This window comes from Myxine glutinosa, chromosome 3 (assembly GCF_964187855.1).
Source record: "Myxine glutinosa chromosome 3, kmMyxGlut1.1, whole genome shotgun sequence".
Classification (NCBI taxonomy): Eukaryota; Metazoa; Chordata; class Myxini; order Myxiniformes; family Myxinidae; genus Myxine; species Myxine glutinosa.
The window spans coordinates 180,491,457-180,517,589 of record NC_136263.1 but is presented as its reverse complement, the minus strand read 5'-3'; the positions used below and the strand labels follow the sequence as shown (position 1 = coordinate 180,517,589).

Here is a 26,133-nt window from a genome sequence, read left to right as displayed (position 1 = left end):
TTAATGTTTCCTTCATTGTAATGTTTCCTTCAATACATCACCAAGTGGGAATTTGATATACCTCTTTTGCAAATAATTAATTAATGTATCAGGGAGCTTGGAGATACCTGGGCAGAGAAGTGGAAGCGAATGTGTTATTAATTACATGGAGGTTTGGACCTAGTTTTTAGTGAAAACAAGATGGTGACACAGGGTGGGTTTTGTGGCTGGGAGGAGGGGGTATTCTATTATAATATCTATAATATAACATATCTTTAATTATAGACATGTATAATTGTGATGACAGATCATTCTCTATGAATATAATATTGAAATTTACGATGGGATTTCTATGTGAAAGTTCATTTAATACAAGCTCAGGTACAGTCACGTGAAAAAGTAAGTACACCCCATGTAAAGTTTTGACTTTTTCAACATATTTCAACATACAGCTATTTGATCTTCATTTCAACAATATTGATAGATAAAGGTGATATAATATAACAAATATCATGCAACATTTACATTTTGTAGTCCATTGTATAATTTAAATAAACATAAATGCAAATTTCGCATGTGGAAAAAGTAAGTACACCCCTACATTTATCACTACTTAAAATACCTAAAATTAGAATCGGGTGCACCAGCTCAGGTGCAAATGATGAGAACATCGTTAGAGAGGATCTTGGAGGAACCTGTCTTATTTAAACCTCAGACATTTAGTTTGGTTTGCGCTTTGTTGTTGAAGTGTGCGGCATCACCATGACTCGATCAAAAGAGCTCTCTGAGGCCTTCAAAAAGAAGGTTATAGATGCCTATGAGTCTGGGAAGGGATTTAAAAAGATCTCCAAACAATTTGAAATCAATCATTCGACTGTCCGGAAGATCATCTACAAGTGGAGAAGATTCCAAACAACTGCCAACTTGTTCAGGCCAGGCCACCCCAGCAAGTTCAGCCCGAGAGCAGACCGCAAGATGCTGAAAGAAGTCTCGAAGAACCCCAGAATGTCATCACGGGACCTACAGGTAGCTCTTGCCACTGTTGATATCAAAGTGCACGAGTCTACCATTAGAAAGAGGCTGCACAAATTTGATCTACATGGGAGGTGTGCCAGGAGGAAACCTTTGCTGTCCAGAAAGAACATCAGGCCAAGACTAAAGTTTGCCAATGAACACCGAGGCAAAGACCAGCACTTCTGGATCAATGTGCTCTGGACAGATGAGTCAAAGGTAGAGCTATTTGGCCACAGTACCAGAAGACATGTTTGGCGAAAACCAAAGACAGCATTTGACCACAAGAACCTGATACCAACTGTAAAGCATGGTGGTGGAAATATTATGGTTTGGGGCAGCTTTGCTGCATCAGGGCCTGGGCAGCTCACCATCATATAATCCACTATGAATTCTTCATTGTACCAGAGGGTGCTTGAAGATAATGTGAGGCCATCTGTCGGAAAGTTGAAGCTCAACCGAAGATGAACCTTGCAACATGACAATGATCCTAAACATACCAGTAAATCTACCAAGGAATGGCTGAAAACAAAGAAATGGAGGGTTCTGGAATGGCCAAGTCAAAGCCCGGATCTAAATCCCATCGAGATGTTTTGGGGGGACTTGAAACGAGTTGTGCATGCAAGAAACCCCTCAAACATCGCACAGCTGAAAGAATTCTGCATGGAGGAGTGGGCAAAAATTTCTCCCAGTCGATGTCAGAGACTGGTAGACAGTTATAAGAAACGCCTACTTGAGGTTGTTTTTGCCAAAGGAGGCAATACCACCGATTAGAACCAAGGGTGTACGTACTTTTTCCACATGCGAAATTTGCATTTATGTTTATTTAGATTATACAATGGACTACAAAATGTAAATGTTTCATGATATTTGTTATATTATCACGTTTATCTATCAATATTGTTGAAATGAAGATCAAATAGCTGTATGTTGAAATATGTTGAAAAAGTCAAAACTTTACATGGGGTGTACTTACTTTTTCACGTGACTGTATAAGTACCTGGAACATGGGGGATGTGGCTTTTACAATGCAGTAATTATATGATGATTGTTTGATAAAGAAAGGTTTGGCCTCAAATATAATATGGTATTTCTTTCAAATCTAACAAATTTCTCAAGCTATGTTGATTTTAATATTTTATTTATTTATTGACAAGAACAATTATTACAATGTATCTCTTCCCACATATTTCAAAAAGATAGTGTTTTCTTCTTTCTTCTGCAGCTTCAGGGTAGCATCATTGGCCGAGGGTGCAGCTGTGCCGCTGATGCAATATTCTCTGTAAGTTGGAGCAGAAATTTGTAATTTGTTTATAGTGCTGGTGATAACTCACCAGCCTAGTTACAGTATAATACTCGTAATTTTTTTTTCAATTTTGACAGAGCAATTCATTTTTGCTTGGAACTATGTCTGGCATATTTGACAGAACCTGAAGCAAGTAATAAAATATCCGCCCTACATAGCTGTTCCAACGTACGGGGTTTGTCCATGTTCTATACTCTAAATGCTGGGGGGTCTGTGGGGAAGCATAAGCACCATTTTAACGTCTTTGGTGTAACTCAGTCAATATAATTGAACGGATGACTTCCCAGACTATTAGTGGATGCTCTACCCACAATGCCACTGGGATTGCTGTTTGGTATGACTTTTCCATTTGTGCATTACACTAGGCATCAAAGATAAAGGTTAAACCCTCAAATTTTTGGTAGGTTCAACATATGCTGGAACAGTTGTCGGTGCTGTTGTTGTTGTTGTTGTTGTTGTTGTTGTTGTTGATAGTCCCGGACAGTTCTCTTGAGCAAGCCCACGGCATGGAGACTGCCGATCGACCTTGCAGGAGCGACCAGGAGATCACGCACATCCAGGATTGTGTACCCCTGCACCCACTAAGTCAGGGCCACAACAGAGAGAGAGAGAGAGAGAGAGAGAGAGAGAGAGAGAGAGAGAGAGAGAGAGAGAGAGAAAGAGAAAGAGAAAGAGAAAGAGAAAGAGAAAGAGAAAGAGAAAGAGAAAGAAAAAGAAAGGCAAAAGGGAAAGACAAAAGGGAAAGGGCCGGTCCATGGGGACCGATCGGCAATCTGACCGTGACTGCGCTGCCCTCACAAATCCGGGCAGCAGGGAAGAATGGGAAGATTTTACCCCTGACTTGCGTTGGGGGTACAACAACCACGAAGAGGCATCCTTGATAGTAGTGGAACAGTAATTGTTGAGGTTATTGGGAAGCCTGCCTCGATTATCCCATGTTTTCATAATTGCTTCGTGAGTGGGTTATGTGTCCATATGAATGTCTGTAACAGTTTATTTTGAAACAGGCTCTCTGAAAGGTACCAAGATATCCAACCATAATCTTCCTTTCTCTTCTTTATGGTTGTGAGATTGGGAACCATCCAGCGACTTGTTAACAATTGTATTTGTGACTTTGTCTCAACGCCATTATAAACATTTTGATGGAAAGCAAAATGAGAAACCTGTCCTCATGATAAATCTCCAGATACTATAGTTTGATTTCCAGAAACTTCGAAATTAAATCTTTAATCGTACTGCGATCTTCAATCATATTTGAACTCACAATCTTTGGGATCGTCACTCCAGTGTCTTCACTAGTTGGGTTCGCTCGCTATCTGCAATAGCGCAGAACACAGTCTCGTCCACAGGAAACAAGCGGGGCCATGAAGGAGGATCTCCTTTAGTTCTCCTCTCGTCTCAGGATCTTCTCTAGATCTCCTCTAGTCTTAGGATCTCCTCTAGATCTCCTCTAGTTCTCCTCTTGTCTCCTCTAGACTCAGGATATGATCTCCTCTAGTCTCAGGATCTCCTCTAGATCTCCTCTAGTTCTCCTCTAGTTTCCTCTAGTCTCAGGATTTCTTCTAGATCTCCTCTAGTCTCAGGATCTCCTCTAGTCTCAGGATCTCCTCTAGATTTCTTCTAGATTTCCTCTAGTTTTCCTCTAGTCTCAGGATCTCCTCTAGATCTCCTCTAGTTCTCCTCTAGTCTCAGGATCTCCTCGAGATCTCCTCTAGTCTCAGCATCTCCTCTAGTTTGAGTGTGCATGTGGATAACCACAGGCTCTATTGAGATAGCACCATCTAATACGGCAGGTGATTGGTTCATTTGCTTAGGAAGCTCAGTGAGCAGTGGGTGAGGTTAAGATGGAATCATACAGCCATTAATAAGAATTACATTTTGTATTGAAATCCCATGGCGAAAGAGAAAAGTATATGGGGGTTCGGGAACTGCTTGAGTTTGTTTCTTTGGTGATATAACTTTCAAATTTCAGTCAGGACAACAGCAGCTTTAACGGTTATAAAGCAAAGGAAGTAGCCAAATCCACACAGACATTGTCTCTGTAAGGAAACGAATGAAGACGGCTCAAAGTAAATGTATTAATACTAAAGGAACAGCAACAACATCAAAGACTCGGTGGCGTAATGGTTACAGTGTTCCCACTGAGTCTGGGAGGTCGGCCGGTTTGAACCCTGGCCGTCATACCATAGACTTTAAAAATGGTACACGCTGCTTCCTTGATTGACGGGTAGCATTTAAAAATGGATAGGGCACAGACACACAACCATAAGTTGGCAATGCTAGCACAGACTTTTTATGGGCCCAATGGCTTCCTCCTTGTTGATCCTCACTTTTCGAAGGTCCTTGTAAGGGAACTCATCTATATTTATAACAACAACAACAACAAACTTATATGAACCGTTCAGTTGTTCCTGTTCCTCAAGAGCGAACAGCAGGGCTGGGTAATGTTGTCACAAAGGCCGCTTCCCCAGAAAGCTAGGCCTGCAGGCCTCCCCTTTATGCCACTAATGACTGGCCCAGCTGGAATAATCAATCAAGCAGAGGGACTGCAGACCCTGTGGCTATCTGCGCCTGGCTTTGATGGAAATTCTCAAATTCCAAGCTATTGATCTTTATGACGTACCCTTTTGACACATTTGAGGTTTTCACTGTTTGTCTTTTTCTTCTTTTATAGTGACGCCATTAAATAGTACTGGATCGTAAGGACACTTACAGTGGATGCAAAAACAAATAAACCAGTTTGACTTGTCCTGTCTGGCATTCCCATCAGAGCAACATGTTATTGATGCTGGTATCCTTGGTTCAAATCCCATACACTGGGTCAATTCGTTCAGTATCTACAAGTGTCCTTGGATTTTACGCAAGTGAACGCTGTGGTCACATAATGCTCCGATGAACCTTGATGATCTTGGCATGGGTTATGCTGTGTGCTGTGTGATTTGCCATTTCCCTCTCAGCAGTTAGTTGTGGCATAAATGTAGAATTTGTTCAAGCGATATCTCTCTGACTCTTCGCGACGGACCCGTGGGTTCTTTAACGTCCACCAACCAATTCTGGCAGACGGGACGCCCAGTTTAACGTCCACCCGAGGGAAGGTATACACACATTTTCTGCCTTGCCCTCCCTGCAAAACACCAGGATGACAGTTTATCATTGGGCTGGGATTCAAACCCAGGCTGGACAGATCAGAGAGGGAAATAACAGAAAATATCACTAAAAATCACTATAATTCTTCCTAAAAATCTTACTAAAACTATCACTAAAAATATGACTAACAAGATCACTAAAAATATCACTAAAAAGATGACTAAAAATAACTAAAAATATCACTAAGAGGATCACTAAAAAGATCACTAAAAAGATCACTAAAATCTTACTAAAATCTCACTAAAATTATTACTAAAAATATCTAAAAATATCTATCATTAAAAATCTTACTAAAAGTATCACTAAAAATATCACTATCACTAAAAATCTTACTAAGGGTATCACTAAAAATATCACTAATATAACTAAAAATATCACTAATATCACAAAAAAATCTTACTAAAATATCAATAAAAATATCACAAAAAGATCACTAAAAATATCACAAAAATATCACTAAAAATCACAAAATATATCACTAAAAATATTACTAATAATATCACTAAAATAAACCAGCCAGGGCATTGGGGTTTTCCGAACCACCAACAATTAAATGGGACAGGACAAGGAATGAAGGTTCAACAATAAAGGGATTTAATCAAAATAATGGGAAGGACAAGTAATGCATGGTAAAACCAAAATCCGAAATAGAGCGCGCCCATACGGACTCATATACAACATAAGGGGAAAAATAACTGGAAAATAATGTGTAGTGTGTGTTCAGCTTTGAGCGGCTCCTGGACCCTGTCGGTCCTCGAACGGATCCCCGAGTCCCTGCATGGGAAAACACACGCCTTGGCACAAAGTCTGTTCACTGCCAACAACTGAGCGCGAAGTGAGCAGGACGAGCTCTGTCCTCGTCGTCCGCACCATACAGCACCGATGTCTCTCAGGCGCACCCAGCCGTCATGAAGTCAGCACCAACAAATCAGGAAATGATGATGCGTCTGCTCGCACATGCCGCCAGGGCTTACGAACTGCAACTGCTCGTACTGAGAATCCCAGTGCAAGAGGATAAAACCGTGACTGCATGCTATCGATGTCCCAATGCGAGAGAGGGAAAATGCCGGGACTCAGTCTTTGTTCCCCGGTCTTCCACGTCATCCAATGACGTCCACGCGTGCTCAAATCAAAGAGTCCATCTCATCGCTCAAAAATACCGGACCAATCACCACCCATCGGGGCAAGGCCCCATGGCCCCTACGCTTGGTGTTGCGATGTGGCGGCTGGCTGCGCCAGCGGTATTCAAATGTCCTAGTTCCGGTTACTTTTATATGGTGTTATTAATTATGGTTTCGATCGCTTGGCTGGTAGTATGTGTAGTGCAGTGTCATAAGGAACAAAGGAAAAATCACAGAGGCATTTACATACAGGGATTTACCCTTAACTCCTTCCTAATTAACATAGCCCCACCCCTTTCATGGAGAGAATCATACACTTATGCGACATGCAGCCTAATGGATTCCCTACTTAGGTACATGGAGGTTTCTTCTTCTTCACAACGGTCGGATCACACTACCTATTCAATCCTACCTGGCCCTAAGGTATTCCATTACCTACCCCCCATAAACGTAACAATATTACTAAAAATCACTAAAAATATCACTATTAATATTACCACAGTAAAATATCACAAAAATATCACTAAAAAATCACTAAAAATCACTAAAAATTCACTAAAAAATCACTTAAATATCACTAAAAATATCAATAACAATATTACTAAACTAAAAAAATCACAAAAGATCACTAACAAATGATGTTTTTGACAAGTAATTTGATCCTAAATGTTTTAACTTCTTCTTTGTTGACCAGTGACATAATTTATGTCGTAATAATAACAATAAATACAATTGTCTGATTTTTTTTGCTGACTCAGCAATTTAAGTTAATTAGGCCATTGAGGTGGTCACAGACAGGGAAGTTATTATTTATTAATATTATTATTAGTTATTATTGAGACAAAAGTTATAAAACCCTCACTCAGCTCAAACAGGGAATATGTAAACTGCACCAAGACGTACATACATTTGTGTAAGATATCATTTGAGCTTTGCATCTGCATTGCCAAAAGGACAACCTTCTGAAGTCTAACGTCCCTTCTGAAGTTGATTGTGCTTAGTGTTGTACACCACAGTTTTAGTGGATCTGTTTTCACTGAGCGACATCATATAAGAGACAGGATTTTCACTAACTGAGGATTTTCAATGTTGTCCACTGGTGTTAGGGTGTCAACAATTGTTCATCATCCTTTTAGACTTTAGAGGTTAAAAACACATCAATGTCTGGTTGAAGGTTAAACTCAAGCTTCAGAAATGAGATTGTCATTCATTTTTGTGCATCCTCTTAAACATGTGAAATACCCAATGGTGTGCATAGCATGCATTTTGCAAGTTAATAACTAGAAAGAGCAATCAGAAATTACAAACACTCGCCAGGACGTGTTTTTCAGTGGTTTTAAGGCTTTTGTGTTAAAACAAATATGGCGGCCGAACCACGTGACGGATGACGTCATCATTATTGTTTTTCTCCACCAATTTATCCCGAGATGACACTCAAGAAATTTCATCTTGAACGAATGAAGTTTTGTATTTGTCGAATTATGATGTCATAATGGAAGCACCTATGACATCATCATTAACATATATTATTCCCCATGGGGAGTTCTTTACAATGAGCCATGTCTCAATTTTTTCTATGCAGCGCTTTCGGAGTTATAGAGGTGCAATTTTTTTCCGTTTTTTCCAAGATGGCGCACATACCACGTGACATATGACATCATAATAATCATAAAAAATTATATAGGTGAAGTTGCACCTATGGTGAAAATTTCCTGTCAATCTGACCAACGGTTGCAGAGAAAACCATATTTATTCTGTAGGGACAAACAAACAAACAAATGAAAAATCACTCATAGAGCGACACTTGGCAAAAGAGAACAAAGTGGAATGGCACTCGGTAGAGCATCCTTTTGACCTCACAAATAATTGGTGGTTGAATTATGTGACCTGATATGCAAATCGTCTTCTAAATTTAAGTTAATCGGATGAAAATTGTGACAATTTTAGAAATTTGGGCTATGTTGAACTTTTGGCCTATGTTGACCTTAAGAATAGTTGGTGGTTATTTTGGTAAGCGGATATGCAAATCCTATTCAAATTTCAAGTCAATCGGATGAAAATTGACTACTTTAGAAATCGGAAAAAATGTGGTTGACCTTTGGCCTATGTTTACCTTTTGGCCTATGTTGTCCTTATGACTTATGTTTACCTCAAACATAGTTGTTGGTTGAATTCAGTTAACTGATATGAAAATCCTATTCAAATTTCAAGTCAATCGGATGAAAATTGAGGATTTTAGAAATTTGAAAAAAAGTGGTTGACATTTGGCCTATGTTGACCTTTTGACCTTTTGACCTCAAAAATATATAGGATTTTATCGGACCACGAACTCTACCATTTGGTGAAGTTTCGTGAAGATTGGTTTCAAATTGTGACCTGCAGGCAAGTATAAGTGAGCAGACAGACAAACACACAAACACAAACAAACACACAAACAAACACACAAACCGGAGTGAGTGATCAACATACTTGCAAATTATTATTTATTTATTTTGCCAAGTAACAAACGGACTCAAATGCAATACCCTCTCCTCTCCTCAGATGAGGGTAACAACTGTAGTACATATTGAAAATAAAACATCAAATTCTGACATAAGAGGTTTTCATGATCTCAGTCATGTGTGAAAAAGTATAAATTTCTTTGAATCATTTTTGGATGATTCCTAAAAGTCATTGAATACGAATTTACTCTCCCCATCTCTGATGGTCACCTGTGTCTTGTCTTAAGTTTTAAAATGGTGCTGGGATGCATTTGCAATTTATGCATATATACTATGTTCTAGATATATTTTGCAAAGACACGACGATTACTGTATACTAGCCGAAACCCGTGGAACATCCACGGAAGGGAGGATGTGGTGTATGGATCGAGTGTACCATTATGGATGGCATAGGGGATTTGCTTGTCCGAGTAAGAGTTAGGAAGAAAGATGAGAATGAAGAGTGTGTATATGAACAACGATCGCCGACACCGGCACAAATGCATGCTCTGGATTTTCCAATCAGCGGACGGCTTGCTTTCGCCTTCGCCTGTCCAATCAGCGGACGGCTTGCTTCGCCTTCGCCCAGGAGACACCAATACGATGGCGTCGTAAGATGGCGTCGTATCGGCAGTTAATCGGATGCTTTTGGGCCCCAACATCGGCTAATTCAGATTTTTCGAGTATGGCTGTATGTGATAAACAAAGAGCGCGGTTCGTAGATCGTAAATCCATTAGTGCCGTGGGCATCGGGTCACTGGGTGCGGCGTAAAAGGGATAACAAAGTCGAGTCCTTACGCTATTATTATATAGATGCTAGAACCTAGCCAAAGTTCCTTCTAGGAATTAATGATCTCCGCCACCGAAGGTGGACGGTGGTTATGTTTTCACCTCTGTCTATGTCTGTTTGTTTGTCTGTCTGTCTGTGAGCAGAAGATCTCAAAAACTTGTGGATGGATTCTGACGAAATTTTGTGGACAGATTGGGAATGTGACAAGGACGGATTGATGAGATTTTGGTGAAGATCCGGATCCGGATGCTGGAAATTTTAAAGTGATTCTTCATCATTAAGAGATGGGGCCAAAAACGATGTACAGTATAACACGATATCTTAAAAAGTTGTCGACGGTATTGGAAGAAACTTGGTGGACATGTTGCGTGTTTGACAAAGATTAATTGTTTAGATTTTGGTGAGCAAGGATTCTAAAAGTGATTATTCACAATTGAGAGAGAGGACCAAAATCTATATAGAGCATGATATCTCAACAAGTTGTGGACGAGCAATAACAAAACTAGGTGTATGAGTTGGGTAAGTGACAAGAACAAGCCGATTCGATTTTGGTTCAGGTTCAAATCCAGATCCGGCCTATCAGTGGGATACAAAACGTAAACTGTTCTACCTGGTGGATCTATGTGCTCTACCGGGTGTTGTTCTACTTGTATAATGTACATGACCTACAGCATGTGAAAGTGGTGGAGTTATATGGTTCTGGCATATCATCACGTGTAAAATTGCCTCGCTGTGTGCCTTATTTTTCTTGTGACATTGGCCAGCTTTTTCTTATTTGCCTTACTTTCACTGCTTTTCTACTTTATACCCTTTCTGCTCTTCCAACGGTCTTGGTTTTTCTAAGCAAGAGGTCAAATGAAATACTTCAAGGTCACTCGAAGTCAAACTGCTTCTTACAACTTCCACCTCAATCTCTTACATTTTCACATGATCTTTCTACTTTGCTTTGCCTGCTCTATCTTACTCTTTATTCTCCTATTAGGCTCAATCTTTATTACAGCTTCGCTCTTTTTTCCAGTTTTGCTTTCTCTCCCATGCCTTGCATTTTCTGCCTAGCTCTTCCTCCAACATTGCTTTTTCCTTGCTAACATTTAAGGCTGTCTAGTGATGTGTGCTGCAATTTAAGCAAGTTTTAAATTTACGACAATGCCGCCTTAAATCAAGAATAGACTGACGCTTGAAATTAAGTTTTGCGCAATTCTCCTTAGAAGTTGTTTTATTTAGTGATCTAAGAAGAGGTTATTCTCTTTTGCCTTTTGCTTCTGTTCATATTCCCCTCCACTCTCACCGCTGGTTCACTGTAGTTGATTCTGTTTGACCCTCGCTCTCTTCCTGGGTGCAGGTCCAGCAGAGCGAATGAGTAGGACAGAGGTGGACAGTGCTGCGGGTGAGGCACCCTTCTGCAACTATGTCCCTACAGGTGATTGCAATTACGCAAACGTGACAGGTTTTAGAGGTCTCGCTGCCTCATCCCATTGTTCTTTCTGCCCTTATGCTTCATGCATGCCCCTTACTTCCCCCTCCTTCCGCTTATTCAGATCTCCTCCGAACCATATTTCCCTTTCTTTCTCCATTCCTCCCACACTTCCGTAAGCTCCTTTCTCTCTGTACTATCATCCTAGCTTCTTTACTTTTTGCATTTTTAATTTTTCGTATTTCTCCCATTTTTTAATCATATTCCACCCACTTTATAGTAATACCAAAACAACTATCCACCCATAAATGTTCCGAATGTTAGTTATAACTAAACTGTCTGAAAAAGAGCTCTGCCTTTATATGAGTAAACATACAATTCATAAAATATGCACCCTAACATTTACTATTCTACACTGTCTACTCACCATAAAAAAACACAAAAACCCACAGACACTTCTCTAATCAAATCACCATAAAACCGAGAAACACCAGCTTCTTTTGGGAGCAATCGTGCCCATGCAAGATCATGTCATGCTAATTTCCCATGAAGATAACTCAAAATGGCACTGTAAACTGACGTGGAAACAGTGCCAATAATATGACAATCAATGTTTGTTTTCCACTTCGGTTTACAAGTTCCAGATCCACCCCTTAACGTTTGTCTTCAACTTGGAATCATAAACTCCACCTCTTAGCATTGCCTAGCAAACCACTAGAGTGTAAACATGTTTTGATATACTGCATTTACATTACAAATTACTATACCTCTAAACTGTCAAATAAAATGCTCATTCTGATCACTCATTCTTGATTTATTTAGATGCTTGCAAAATGCCAGCCCAATCCACTTCATCAAATATATACAGAGCTGTTTCAGAATGTGCAGCGAGGCAGAGGCAATGTTGCCTGTGTGGCAGACGGCCATTGTTGTGCTCACATTTCGTGGAGCTTCAGCTGTTATGGGACCCGATCTGTGCCTTGCAGCTCCATAAAGTTAGGAGTATATACATATATATATATATATATATATATATATATATATATATATATATATATATATATATATATATATATATACATACATACAAATACAGTGTCTTCAGAAAGTATTCACACTCCTTGACGTTTTTCACATTTTGTTGTTACAGCCTGAATTTAAAATGGATTGAATGGAGATTTATTGTCATTGATCTTCACATAATTCCCCATAATGTCAAAGTGGAAACTCCATAAATTTCTGGAGGTGACTGTCTGACCAAATTGAGAAACCAAGCAAGAAGGGTCTTGGTCAGTGAGGTGACCAATAACCCAATGACCACTCTGACAGAACTACAGAGTTCCTTGGCTGAGATTGGAGAACCTGCTGGAACCTGCTGGACAACAGTCTCTGCAGCACTTCACAATGAGGCAAATATTCTGTGGTCTGATGAGATGAAAATTGAACTCTTTGGCCTGAATGCAAAGTGCTACATCTGGTGAAAACCGAGCACAGCTCATCACCCATCTAACACCATCCTTACCGTGAAGCATGTCGGTGGCAGAATCATGCGATGGGGATGCTTTTCAGTGGCAAGGACTGGGAGACTTGTAAGTCAAGAGGAAACAATAAATGGAGCCAAATACAGGCAAATCCTTGAGGAGAATCTGCTTCAGAGTGCAAAAGACCTTAGACTGCAGTGAAGATTTACATTCCAACAGAACATTGATCCCCAAGGATGCAGCCAAAGCAACACTGGAATTGTTTCAGAAGAAGAACATGAAAGTCATTGAAATGGTTTCAGAAGAAGAACATGAAAGTCCATGAGTGGCCCAGCCAAAGCCCAGACTTAAACCCCATTGAGAATCTGTGGAAAGACTTGAAGATTGCTGTTCACCAATGCATTCCCATCCAACCTGACAGAGCTTGAGCAAATCTGCAAGGAAAAATGGGAGAAACTCTTCAAATCCAGATGTGCAATGCTAATACAGACATACCCAAGAAGACTCAAAGCAGTAATCTCTTCTAAAGGCGCTTTTACAAAGTACTAGCAACGGTACCCACCCTACGGGCGGGGTTTCAATTGGGAGGCCCAAATGAAAAAGGCAAAATATCAGAAATTGAAGGCTTTTTTTATTTTAAACGATTCATATAAACATTCATTAAATCATATCACATGCAAATCATCAAATCACAGTGATGTGGTTTTTTAAATTGAAATTCTAAAAATACTGTTTAGATTTTGATGATTTGCGTGTGATATTTAACGGATGTTAAAATAAATCGCGCCTCCCAATTGAAGCCCCGCCTTTAGGGCGGGTACCGTTGCTCGTCATATATAATGGTGATGCAACAATTTTTACCGCTTTGCTTTGAAGAACGGGATTGAAGGGGGAGGAGCGTGTTAATATGTCTGGTTGAAGGCTTTGGGTGGTGAGGGGGCTTGAAGCCAGATTTTAATCTTACAGCCGCCAGATTGGTGCTCACCGTCACTGTGATGCCAAGCGAAAGGTGCTTCAGAGCTGTCACATTCACAATCGCTATGTCGTATGTACTCCCGATACGTGTACCAAATTCCCGATACGTTTAACTGTACCAAATCAACAGTTAAAAGGATTTTGAGCCGATAGCTGTTACAGCCTTGGCAAGATCGACGGAGACAGAGATCTGTTAGCATATACACCACCCAAATAGCTATGTGGAATTCTCTCATGTCGAGATTAAATGTCGTTTGAACTTTGGCCGAGGTCATTATTTACTTTTAATGATGTTTATATACGAATGATGTTTAATGATGTTTATATTGGTTTTGGGTCGTCCTTTCCGCATATCTCGTGGGATTGTAAGTTGGAGAGACGGCCGTGATGGCGAGGAGCGAGGGGGTTCGAATTCTCTCAAGCAGGGATTCAACCCGTGTCCTTATAACAGGTCTTTGTCCAAAGTCACCAAGTTCGATCAGTGCAGCCGTGCAGCGATCGGTGCAGCCGTTTGTGCGGCACCCAGGAAAACAACATCGTCACAATGAAAACATCGTCACAATGAACGTTATGCGAACGCGAATGTTATGCGGGAGGCCAAACCTGAGAATGCTGGAGACCAAAGCTGAAATTGGGAAAACTAAATAGCCTATTTTACTCCTGGAGATCCCAGGATTACCCACCCAAAATATAGTTGCGATCGGTTGAGCAGTTTTTACGGTACATTCAAACGGACGGACAGACAGACAGACAGACAGACAGACATTTGGTGAATTCTAGTAAGATTGACTCAGGGGACTGAATACTTATGAAAATTAGATATTTCTGTATTTCATTTTCCATAGATTTGTAAAATTTCTAAAACATTTTCAGTTTGTCATTATGTGGTATTTTGTGTAGGTCAGTGACAATTTTTTTTCCAATTTAATCCATTTTAAATTCAGGCTGCAACACAACAAAATGTGAAAAAGACAAGGGGTGTAAATACTTTCTGTACTGACTGTATATACACATATACTGTATACTATATATATATATATAACGTCTGGTGTTGGCCTGATGGTTCAGTTTGTCAGATTGAGATATTTGGGTCTTGAGTTAGAGGCCCTGTAATGCCATTGAAATAAATAACACCAGGTGGGTTGACTCAGCTTGTCATCCTTCTGAGGTCAGCAAAATGAGTATGTACTAGCTTACTGGTAATAGGGGTACTGTCTCAGCGGCACAGCTGCTCTTCCAGAAATTATGCCACCAGAAGCCATAGGCTGCATATGAAACAACAACAACAACAATAACCTATATAATTACAAGTTGAGTGATTGTGTCTGAACGGGGAAGAAGTCATAACCACCTCATGCATAATGCTGAATGATGCCTCATTTAAGAGGTCTTGTGTCCGACAGTGTTTGCGGAGGTCTATAAATATCGAATTCATACAATTTTGAGTTACGTATATTTTTGTGCCTTGCGCACAGGGGTGGTGTATAGGCTCAGAGTGGCTAGTTCACACAATTAAGTAAAAATAATATAACCACAAACTATTCAGTCAATACTGTCCAAAGTATAATTATGTTATCCATTTACTTCACCAATAAACCTCAGTAATCTTAACAGTTAATATCTAATATTATGCAGACCTGGGGTTTTGTTGATAACTTGAACAAATGGGGAGTTGCGGACCTGTGGTTGGACTTGAAGAGGAAAGGGGTTGAGGCCTTGAAGCCACATTCTGCATTACGTGGAATTTCCACGGCTCCCTGCCATTATGTTGTCAAAGGACATTCCGAGCAAATTCCCCAAATATTGCACATTCCATTGGGAATTAATTCCCCACAAACAGCTTTGTGAAACCGGGTTATCTGCTAATATATGTATATACATACGTATATATATATATATATATATATATATATATATATATATATATATATATATATAATATATATATATATATATATATATATATATATATATATACATACACATATACTCTGCATAATTTTGTGTGTATATACTGTATATATATATGCATATGTATATGTATGTAGTCACCTTCTCTCATCTTTCCAAATTTCACTTCACTTTCAAAATGCAATTCGAGCACTTCTGCTTATCTACTGTTGAAAGGACCTCGTTCCAAACGACTATGACTCATTTTGCCATATTGTGCAAATTCAGACTACTGCTTATTTAAACCTACATTGCATCTTTTTAAAGGTGTAAATTTCATTATTTTTGCACAGATATTTTTCGATTCACCTTCACGTTTTGTCAGTTAAATATATCCACCTGTCCATCAGGAGGCTTCTCTCAAATAAACATTCAACTGAAATTGTTATGGTTTACCTGGTTTCCACCTTTATGGTTCTTTCTATTAGAGGATCATCATAAATCAGTTGCATCACCCATGGACGCTCTCAGAGTGTTGACTGAACTTTTTAAGAGTTGATATTAGAACTGGGGGATTTCTTTTTATTGGCTTCCTCAATTCAGGCTAAATGGATAATGGATTTTTAAAACGAAATAAAATGGATTTTTAAAAATATTATGTTTTTTTACTTCTGGGTCAAACTGTTGCTTTATCATAAAATTGGTCTTGGTGTTGTAGGGATGTGTTATTTACTATAAATATCTGTCACATGGGATTTTTGGTGCAATTTCCTGTAAATTGGCATTTATGCATTGGGACATATTTATTCCCCCCATGACACAACATTAACTCCCCCCCACTGATTTTTTCCCGGACTGCACACCACTCCCACCGACCACACCAAGCCCACCCTCCATTTTTCATTTGCTGTGTCTGTATCTGTTCTTCTGACTTTGTTGGTGTCTGCACTCCAGGAACATTTTAATGTCATTGTAATGGATTTATGAAGGCCTGTCTTTGTGTAATATATCACACGAAAGAAATGTGTTTAACAATTAAAAATTAAATAAACCCAGAGCTTTTGAACAGGATGCATTTAATAAATTATTTATGTGTCTTGAGATCAACACATCAGATACACATTTTTGTAATGCAATTTATTTTTACATCCTCCAAATACTTTGTGAGGCTTATACAATCTGTTGAAGCATCCTTCACATTGTAAAGTGCTTCACTGTTTCAAAACCATTGCAAAAGTTTTTTTTCCTCTCTAGAAGGGTCATAGAGTCGCTGAGTGACAAATGGCATCAGGTTCACAAACTACCAAAAATAAAAAAAACCTTAATAAACACTGAAACGTATTTTTTGCAGGGCAATGGGCCTATACATTCCAAAATCAACACTTCACAATTAGTTGAGAAGTTGTGTAAAGTGAAAATGCTTAAAAGTTGGAATTTTATCGAAAATTGGTTAATTTTAAAGAGAATTAATTTGATTTGCTGCTGACTCAAGTTGAGATGCTTACATATATTGGAGAACATTTGTTCTTTCTTCCTTCAAAGTGTCATTAAGCAAACGGTTCCATTGTGCTCTAGTTAGTTGTAATCTCCCAGGATGGGTGTTAAAATGTGGACTTAAATGCACCAAGACTTGAAGCATTCATAATCATGGAGATTTTGATTTTGATGCATTTCTTTGACAGGAACATTCATTTTCTTCAATGGTATTTAAATAACTAGAAACTTCCGCTCCCTGTGGGGCGGTCATAGGGGCGGATCATGTGTATGTGTATGTGCGCACCTTGCAGACAGTGGTGTGTTAATATCATTATTATTATTATTATTATTATTATTATTACTTGCGAAAATCGAAGATTTTTCAAGGTATATTGGTTGGTCTTGTGCGTTATTTGGTCTGTTTGTCTGTCTGTCTGTCTGTTTGTATGTTTGTTTGTCTGTATGTCAGTCGCTTACAGGTCACAATTTTCAACTGATATTCACGAAACCTCACCAAATTGTAGAGTTGGTCATAAGCAAGAAGCCTATTGTTTTTGCAGTCAAAAGCTCAATAGGTCAACATAGGTCAAAGGTCACAAACTTTTGTAAATTTCTAAAATCCTCAATTTTCATTCGATTAACTTGAAATTTGAAGAAAATTTGCATATATGGACACTAAATTCAACCACCAAGTATTTTTGAGATCAAAATAGGCCAAAAGGTCAACATAGGCCTAAGGTTTCTAAAATTTCTTTTTTTCTAAAATCTTCCTTAAATCTCTAAATCTTTCTGATTTAAAAAAAAAAAAAATCCTCAATTTACATCTGGTTGATTTTAAATCTGAATAGGATTTGCATATCAGCTTACTGAAACCAACCACCAACTATTTTTGAGCACAACATTGGCCAAAAGGTCAACATAGGCCAAATTTATAAAAATCCTCAATATTCATCTGATGAACTTTAAATTTTAACAAGATTTGCATACCAGGTCAATGAATTCATCCACCAATTATTTTGATGTCATCATAGGCCAACAACTTATTTTAGGGATTTCGCAAGTATCGTGCTGTGCATGACATATTTCGTGTTATTATTATTATTTTTTAACAGCCACAATTATTCTCACATTTTTGTGGGGTTAGCTTAGGGAAGCTTTGCTTGGCTGGTCAGGCCTGTTAATGCAAGAATTTGGAATTTGTTTATGGTGCTGGCGATAGCTTGGCTACTCCTCATGAAGTAAACAGTGAAATTTTTAATGTTCTCCAACTAGTTTGATGTCCACCTGGGAGATGGCACACACATTGATGATTCACCCAGTTTCTGAAACCCCAGGGATGAAAGTTTATAGCTGGGCCGAGATTCAAACCCAAGCTCGTGTGCCTACCTCTGGGCCATCCTTCCAGCCACAGTGTTAATTTTATTATTATGCAATTATCACCAGATGGAATTGACTGATTTGTGATTGTAATAATTTTGATGAAAAATCTAACTTGGATGACATAGAGGCTGGAGTCAGGATTGGAGGAAGATGCCTCAAACTACTCTGTTGGGGGAGAGAGGGCTTGATGAAACTGCTGCAGACAGTGAAGAGGGAAAGTGAAAAGCTGGTCTTTATTTCAACCTAAAAAAAAACTAAAATCTTGTCAACTGAGCAGATCAATGTGTTCATATTGTGAGTCGATGACGTGGAAATCGTGTGAAGTTTCGGCTTCTTGGGTTCTCGGATTGAAGTGAGTGGAGAATGTGCAGGAGAAATTAAGAGAAGGTTAGCGTTGGGTTGAACCGAAATGTCCGGATTGACAAAGATCTGGAATGACAAAGATGTGACCAGACTAGACCAGGAGGAGGCTGGTGAATACTCTGGTATTTCCAGTTGCAATGTATGGATGTGAGTTGTGGACAGTGAAAAATAAAGAAAATAAGATTGACAGTTGTTGTTGTTGTTGTTGTTGTATAGCCTTGGACAGTTCTCTCGAACAAGCCCGTGACACGGAGACAGTCGTTCAATCTTGCAGGAACGACCTTGAGACCCCCACATCCAGGATTGAGTTAGAGAGAGAGACAGAGAGAGACAGAGAGAGACAGAGAGAGAGAAAAAGAGAGAGAGAGAAAGAGAAAAGAGACACAAGCAAGAGGGAAAGGGCCAGTCCATCATGGGGACCGATCGGCACTCTGACCATGGCCACACTGCACTGACGAATCTGGGCAGCAGGGAAGAATGGGGAAGATTTGGCCACCGACTTACATTGGGGAGCACAACCACCCTGCAAAGAGGCGTCCCCGATAGTTGTAGGTTGACAGTTTTGAAATGTGGTGTTGGATATGATTGTTAAAAATTCCATGGACTACAAGAAGAACAAACAAACCAGTGGTTGAAGAAAATGGACCACCGTGTACTTTAGAAATACTGATGCTAAAACAGAAACTGTAATACTTTGGACACATCATGCATACAGAAACCCAAAGTCTGGAGAAGTCAACTTGCTCAGTAGGATTGAAGGAAGAAGAATATGAGGCAGATCGTATGTGCCTGATGGATGGGATGAAGGCTGCAACCAGGCTGGTTGGATGGAACTGGGTTTGATATCCACGCGTGTTTTCCTCTCTTGGAGTTGTACACATTTTAGTGGATCTAAAGGAATGAACCATTGAGTTTACAAGACTTTATTTAGTGTTCATTACAATATTCCAAAAAATACTATTGATCATTATTATTTCCTTAATTTGCTCTACCATACTTGATGGTGTAGCCTGGTGTTGTCTTAGCGGTTAGGGTGCAGGCTTGGGATCCTATGATCCTGAGTTCGAATCCCAGACAATCACTGAATTAACGCCACGAGGGTTGACTCAGCCTCTCATCCTTCCGAGGTCGGCAAATTGAGTACCAGCTTGCTTGGATGAATGATCCCGGTGTGTACCCCAGTTTAGAATTGGTACACTGTATCCCTGCGCATCGTAAGAGGCGACTTTGGCGTCAGGAAGGGCATCCAGCCATAAAAACATTGCCTCAAACAGGAAACCATGATTGTCATGGGCCCGCAAGGCTAATCCCCGCTATAGCAGGGAAAAATGGCCTTATAATGATCATTCATTCATATTCATACTTGATGGTGTAATGGTTAGACTAGAGTGTCCGCTCAGTCTGAGAGGTTGTCGATTTGAACCCCGACTGTCATACCAAAGACCTTTTTTTAAAATGGTACGTTCTGCTTCCTTGCTTAATGCTCAGCATTTAGACTTTAGAGGACAGAGCATGGGCAAGCAACGCTGGGAAGGCAAAGGCAAACTATCGAGTATATTTCTTGCCAACAAACTGCTTCGGCAGCACCAACGAGTACTTTGGCACCACCAACGCGTACAGGTGTACTTCGCACCAACCAATAGCACCAACACGTATTTTGGCAGCACCAATGCGTACAGGCGTATTTCGCACCAACCAACAGCACCAACACGTATTTTGGCAGCACCACCACGTACAGGCATATTTTTCACCAACCAACAGCACCACGCGTATTTTGGCAGCACCAACACGTACAGGCGTATTTCACACCAACCAAGGGCACCAACAACACGCAGCACCAACGCATACAGGTGTATTTCTCCCAACAGCACCAACACGTATTTTGGGAGCACCAATGCATACAGGCGTATTTCGCACCAACCAACAGCACCAACACGTATTTTGGCAGCACCAACGCATACAGGTGTATTTCTCTCAACAGCAACAACACGTATTTTGGCAGCACCAATGCATACAGGCGTATTTCGCACCAACCAACAGCACCAACACGTATTTTGGCAAAACCAATGTGCACAGGCGTACTTCGCATCAACTAACAGCACCAATGCGTATTTCGGCAGCACCAACATGTACATGCATATTTCGCACCGACCAACAGCACCAACACGTACAGGCGTATTTTGCACCAACTAACAGCACCAATGCGTACTTCGGGAGCACCAAGGGAGCTTACCGCAGTAACCAATTACCGCAGTACAGGTTTATTTTCATTCGCCCTAAAAAATACTCTGACAATTTAGTAAAACTCTAAGAAATTCACATTTAATAAACAAATCAGCAGTAATTGCCTTGATTTGAAAAGATCTTTTTCTATATTATTTTACGTATAGATTATTTTGATTGAATCTAAAAAAAAAAAAATATTGAGAGATTTTTTTTTACCAACACTTCAGTTATTTAGAAAATTTATTTGTAAACCTATTTTGGCTCAAGAGTGGCTTTCATCAGGGATTTCAAATGTCAGTATAAAGTACTTCATCATTGCCGTCCCCATTCAGTCTTTTATTACATCCTCTGAAAACTGCAGAGTGTTTGCACGGAAACTGAGCAGAGCTTCTCGGTGATTTGTTAGTGGCAGTAACATTAGAATTTGGGGTAAAAGTAGCTGCAGTAACTTTACTCTTTGAGGAAAGGTAATCCATAGTATGTAAGACAATTGTTTGCATAACTTAAGTTGGAAAAACCTGTTTATCGCTATATCAGAACTCGGTTGCTTTTGTTTACATGCTCGAGTAACTTTAGATGGTATTGCCTTCCAAGTGCACAAAACGAATGTAGGATTAAATAATAGCGATAGGATGATACAAAACCCCCTAAAGTTTTCCTTCCGCTGACACAGCCCAGAGTCCCAGTTTGATTATTCCTTAACATCACTCGCGTGCATCCATTGGTGTCTACCCCTGGGTTTTGGCTCGGTGATGATGTTGAGCAATTTTTCTGAATCTTAAGAACCTCCAAAGTCCCAATGGGTTGATGTAATCTCATTGCCTGTCTAATGCAGCGCTTAACGATTGAGGAGTTTCTTCCGGCTGCCTGGTCTTCCTTTTCCCATTTTCCCGTTATGAGACCTTTAGACCGAATCGTATCAATCTATTTGGCACTAATGGTCGACGTTACCTTACTCACTAGCTATTTTGTTATTCAATGCAGGTTTATTTTTGAAATCTATTTCCCTAACATGCTGCATAATTTCAGAAACCCGGTGTTAGCTTAGCGGTTAGGGTGCCGGCTTGGGATACTAAGCATCCTGGGTTTCAATCCTGGTCAAATCACTGAATTAACGCCAGGGGGGTTGACTCAGCCTGTTCATCCTTCAGAGGTCCGCAAATTGAGTACCAGCTCACTGGTAATTCCCTGTGTGTATCAAGAGGCGATTAACAGGGTTGGCGGCAGGAAGGGCATCCGGCCATAAAACATTGGTTCAAAAAGGGGACCAAAAGGCCAACCCCTGCTCTGCAGGGAAAAATGGCCTCGAAAGGTGGTTGTTTGTTTTTTGGCTGCATCATTTCAGACAGATATCCAAGAAGTTGTGCCAAAAAACAATCATCAAAGTCTAACATAAGTAACTTTTGCAATGAAATATATCAACCTATTGGAGTTCATCGGCATTTGTCAAATTCAGAATGAGAATCAGGCCGAGCAATTCCAAAGCAGATGGTTGTTGTTTTTCTTTAATGGTTTGTGCTACGCCGTGCCCACACCACGCTCCTGCTCCTGTGCAGCAGACAGACATGAGTGATAAGTTCGGTCTGACAAGAACCTACAGCCTGTGGCCTTCTGCACTGATCCCACCAGTTCAGTTTCCCTGCGCGTAACAAATTGGCTCGTTGTAATTGGCCGCACGTGCGGCGAATGGGACAGCTTGCCGATAACCCTGACTTTGATTTGTAAATCATCAGAGTTGCCTAATATCGGCCATTTTGACTTTAATTAGATCGCGATTATTTAATAGTTTCAGGAGGTTTACTTGGCTATCCCAATCCGTCACCTGGCTTAGATTTGCAAAAAAAAACCCGAAACATTATATCTGTATCTGTCAAGGTAACAAACATTCTTTGGCAAGGCCAAATCAGCTTTCCTTAAGATCATCATCATTTGAGCAAATGGCAAAAATGTAATTACCGATTGTACAGTAAGGTTCATCATTTGTTTGTTAAATATATATTTTTTGCCTATCATTGTTTTTAGACTTGCGGTGTCGTCTGTGTCTAATAAATTTTGCTGCGCCTGCCCAAAAAAAATAATGAATTTTTTTTGTACATACATAGCAAATGCTGAGCAAGTGTTTTGGATGTTTGCGCAAAGATTTTCCATGGAATAATGGCTCAGCTGGTACTCATGGTAATCCTCAGAAGCTTACCGCAGGGATTTGGTGAGGTAACGCATCATTTCCTGTATTTACTTCCACTAGTACATGAGCCTCTGTTGTTGGTTGTTTGGACTGCGGGAGGCTCTCCTCTCTGCGGCTGCCTGAATTTCCACTCCAGCGTTAGCGGTTTCTTCACCGATTTAAGGATTTGTGACGCTGTGTTATGGGCACTGGACGGGCGAATTGCCGTTCCGTTCCCTGCGATGCTCGGGGATATGTCACTCGATCCACGATTACCAAATCTGAAGCTCTCAGTATTCCATAAGTTCCTCAACCGTGAAACACACTGGCATAAATCCTAGTCACCTAGACCTAGAAAAAGACGGACCTAAACAAAACCTAGACAAAGCTAGACAAACCTAAGAACTGAAGACCTAAGACCTAAGAACCTAAGACATAAGAGCCTAAGAACCTAAGAACCTAAGAACCAAAAACCTAATACCTAAGACCTAAGACCTAAGAACCTAAGACCTAAGACCTAATAATCTAAGATCTAAGAACTGAAGACCTAAGACCTAAGACCTAAGAACCTAACACCTAATAACCTAAGAACCTAAGCATCTAAGAACCAAAAACCTAATACCCAATACCTAAGACCTAAGAACCTAAGACCCTAAGACCTAAGACCTAAGAACCTATGAACCTAAGAACCTAAGACCTAAGAACCTAAGACCTAAGAACCTAAGACCTAAGAACCTAAGACCTAAGACCAAGACAAACCCAAACCTAGACAAAGTCACTAAAATCTCGGCAGTGGCGCAATTATTATGTTTTGTGAAATGATTATTTGACACCGCTGATGTGGGTCCGAAAGTGAATTGGTGATACACACAGTAATGCAATTTCACGCAAGCATTCTGCTAATGATATTATCCATGGAGTCACGCTCCTATCCCGGCAGTGTGCGCAGAATTTGCATCGCTGTTGTTGCCAGGTGAGGCCGTTCAGTGCCCATGGGTTTAGGACGTGCTTCCTTTTGATTCGTAAGACTTCTGTAGGTGCCCACGCGGAGCCCCATGCATCTTCCACGTCATCGCTCCTTTCCTCAAAACAAATGCCAGATGACATGAACGCAGCCTTTCCCTGAGGATTTTTTTTTAAAACGGGGCACAAACATTTAGAGGGTTTATGGGGTCATATTTAATCATTCAAAGTCATATTCTGTGTTTTTAATTTGAATTGAAAATATCCAAGCACTTTATAAAGAAGAGGTAAGAAAGGTAAGGCAATGTCAAGGAAGAGCAAAGGTAATGGGGTTGGGGTTTTAGGGGAGATTTGTAGTGTAGACAGTAGTGGACGAGTCTGTGCAGATTATTTAAGGAAAAGAGTTCCAGTGTTGAGATAAATAAGATATTTGAAAGATTCTCGATTGACAACGGCCTTCGTCCTCATGCAAGGACCTACCAGGGTGTTGTCTTGAGGTGGCTTCGGATATGAGGATGTTAAACCTGTCGACAGGATCCAATTTACACTCGGCTACAGAGGTTGTCAGCATTATTGAAAAAAGAACATCTGTTGTGATATTGGAGGCCAGAAGCAAATGGAGATACTAAAACAGGTATAGTGTTCCAGGTTTAATTGACTACAAGTAAAAGTTAGCGTGAGAAATTCTACGACTGCAAAAGAAGCAACGCAGCAGGGAAGCAAGTTACATTTAGATGGATCAGAATGAATAGCTTTGACTTGTGGGGGTTGAGGAGGATCAGGTTCAGGTATAAGATAGGTATTGATTGGGAGGGGACGCTGCCGATGGTTCAAGAATTGCAATGGGTCACAAAATGCCTCTGGGACATTGACCAATTCTGAGCATTCGGTTGGACACTTGTTATACCGGGCACTTGGCACTAACTTGGGACATTGACCAATTCTGAGCATTCAGTTGGACACTTGTTATACCAGGCACTTGGCACTAACTTGGAACATTGACCAATTCTGAGCATTCAGTTGGACACTTGTTATACCGGGCACTTGGCACTAACTTGGAACATTGACCAATTCTGAGCATTCAGTTGGACACTTGTTATACCGGGCACTTGGCACTAACTTGGAACATTGACCAATTCTGAGCATTCGGTTGGACACTTGTTATACCGGGCACTTGGTACTAACTTGGGACATTGACCAATTCTGAGCATTCAGTTGGACACTTGTTATACCAGGCACTTGGCACTAACTTGGAACATTGACCAATTCTGAGCATTCAGTTGGACACTTGTTATACCGGGCACTTGGCACTAACTTGGAACATTGACCAATTCTGAGCATTCAGTTGGACACTTGTTATACCGGGCACTTGGCACTAACTTGGAACATTGACCAATTCTGAGCATTCAGTTGGACACTTGTTATACCAGGCACTTGGCACTAACTTGGAACATTGACCAATTCTGAGCATTCAGTTGGACACTTGTTATACCGGGCACTTGGCACTAACTTGGAACATTGACCAATTCTGAGCATTCAGTTGGACACTTGTTATACCGGGCACTTGGCACTAACTTGGAACATTGACCAATTCTGAGCATTCAGTTGGACACTTGTTATACCGGGCACTTGGCACTAACTTGGAACATTGACCAATTCTGAGCATTCAGTTGGACACTTGTTATACCGGGCACTTGGCACTAACTTGGAACATTGACCAATTCTGAGCATTCAGTTGGACACTTGTTATACCGGGCACTTGGCACTAACTTGGAACATTGACCAATTCTGAGCATTCAGTTGGACACTTGTTATACCGGGCACTTGGCACTAACTTGGAACATTGACCAATTTTGAGCATTCAGTTGGACACTTGTTATACTTGGCACTTGGCACTAACTTGGAACATTGATCAATTCTGAGCATTCAGTTGGACACTTGTTATACCGGGCACTTGGCACTGACTT

At 40.2% G+C, this 26,133-nt stretch overlaps 1 protein-coding gene across 12 annotated transcripts in view; it reads left to right on the top strand.

Annotated features, from left to right (window-relative positions):
- The window catches only part of LOC137423011 (protein phosphatase EYA1), a 311,146-nt gene that overhangs the window by 115,901 nt on the left and 169,112 nt on the right, over positions 1-26,133 (top strand). For 8 of the 12 annotated variants that reach the window (XM_078774785.1, XM_068109764.2, XM_068109765.2 and 5 more), the window contains one exon: positions 11,177-11,254. In XM_078774785.1, the coding sequence (XP_078630911.1) occupies positions 11,191-11,254 (64 nt within the window). In that variant the 5' untranslated portion in view covers positions 11,177-11,190. Of the gene's footprint in view, positions 1-2,215; positions 2,273-11,176; positions 11,255-26,133 lie in introns of all 12 variants that reach the window. The other 4 variants (XM_078774783.1, XM_078774780.1, XM_078774781.1 and 1 more) reach the window with 1 other exon arrangement.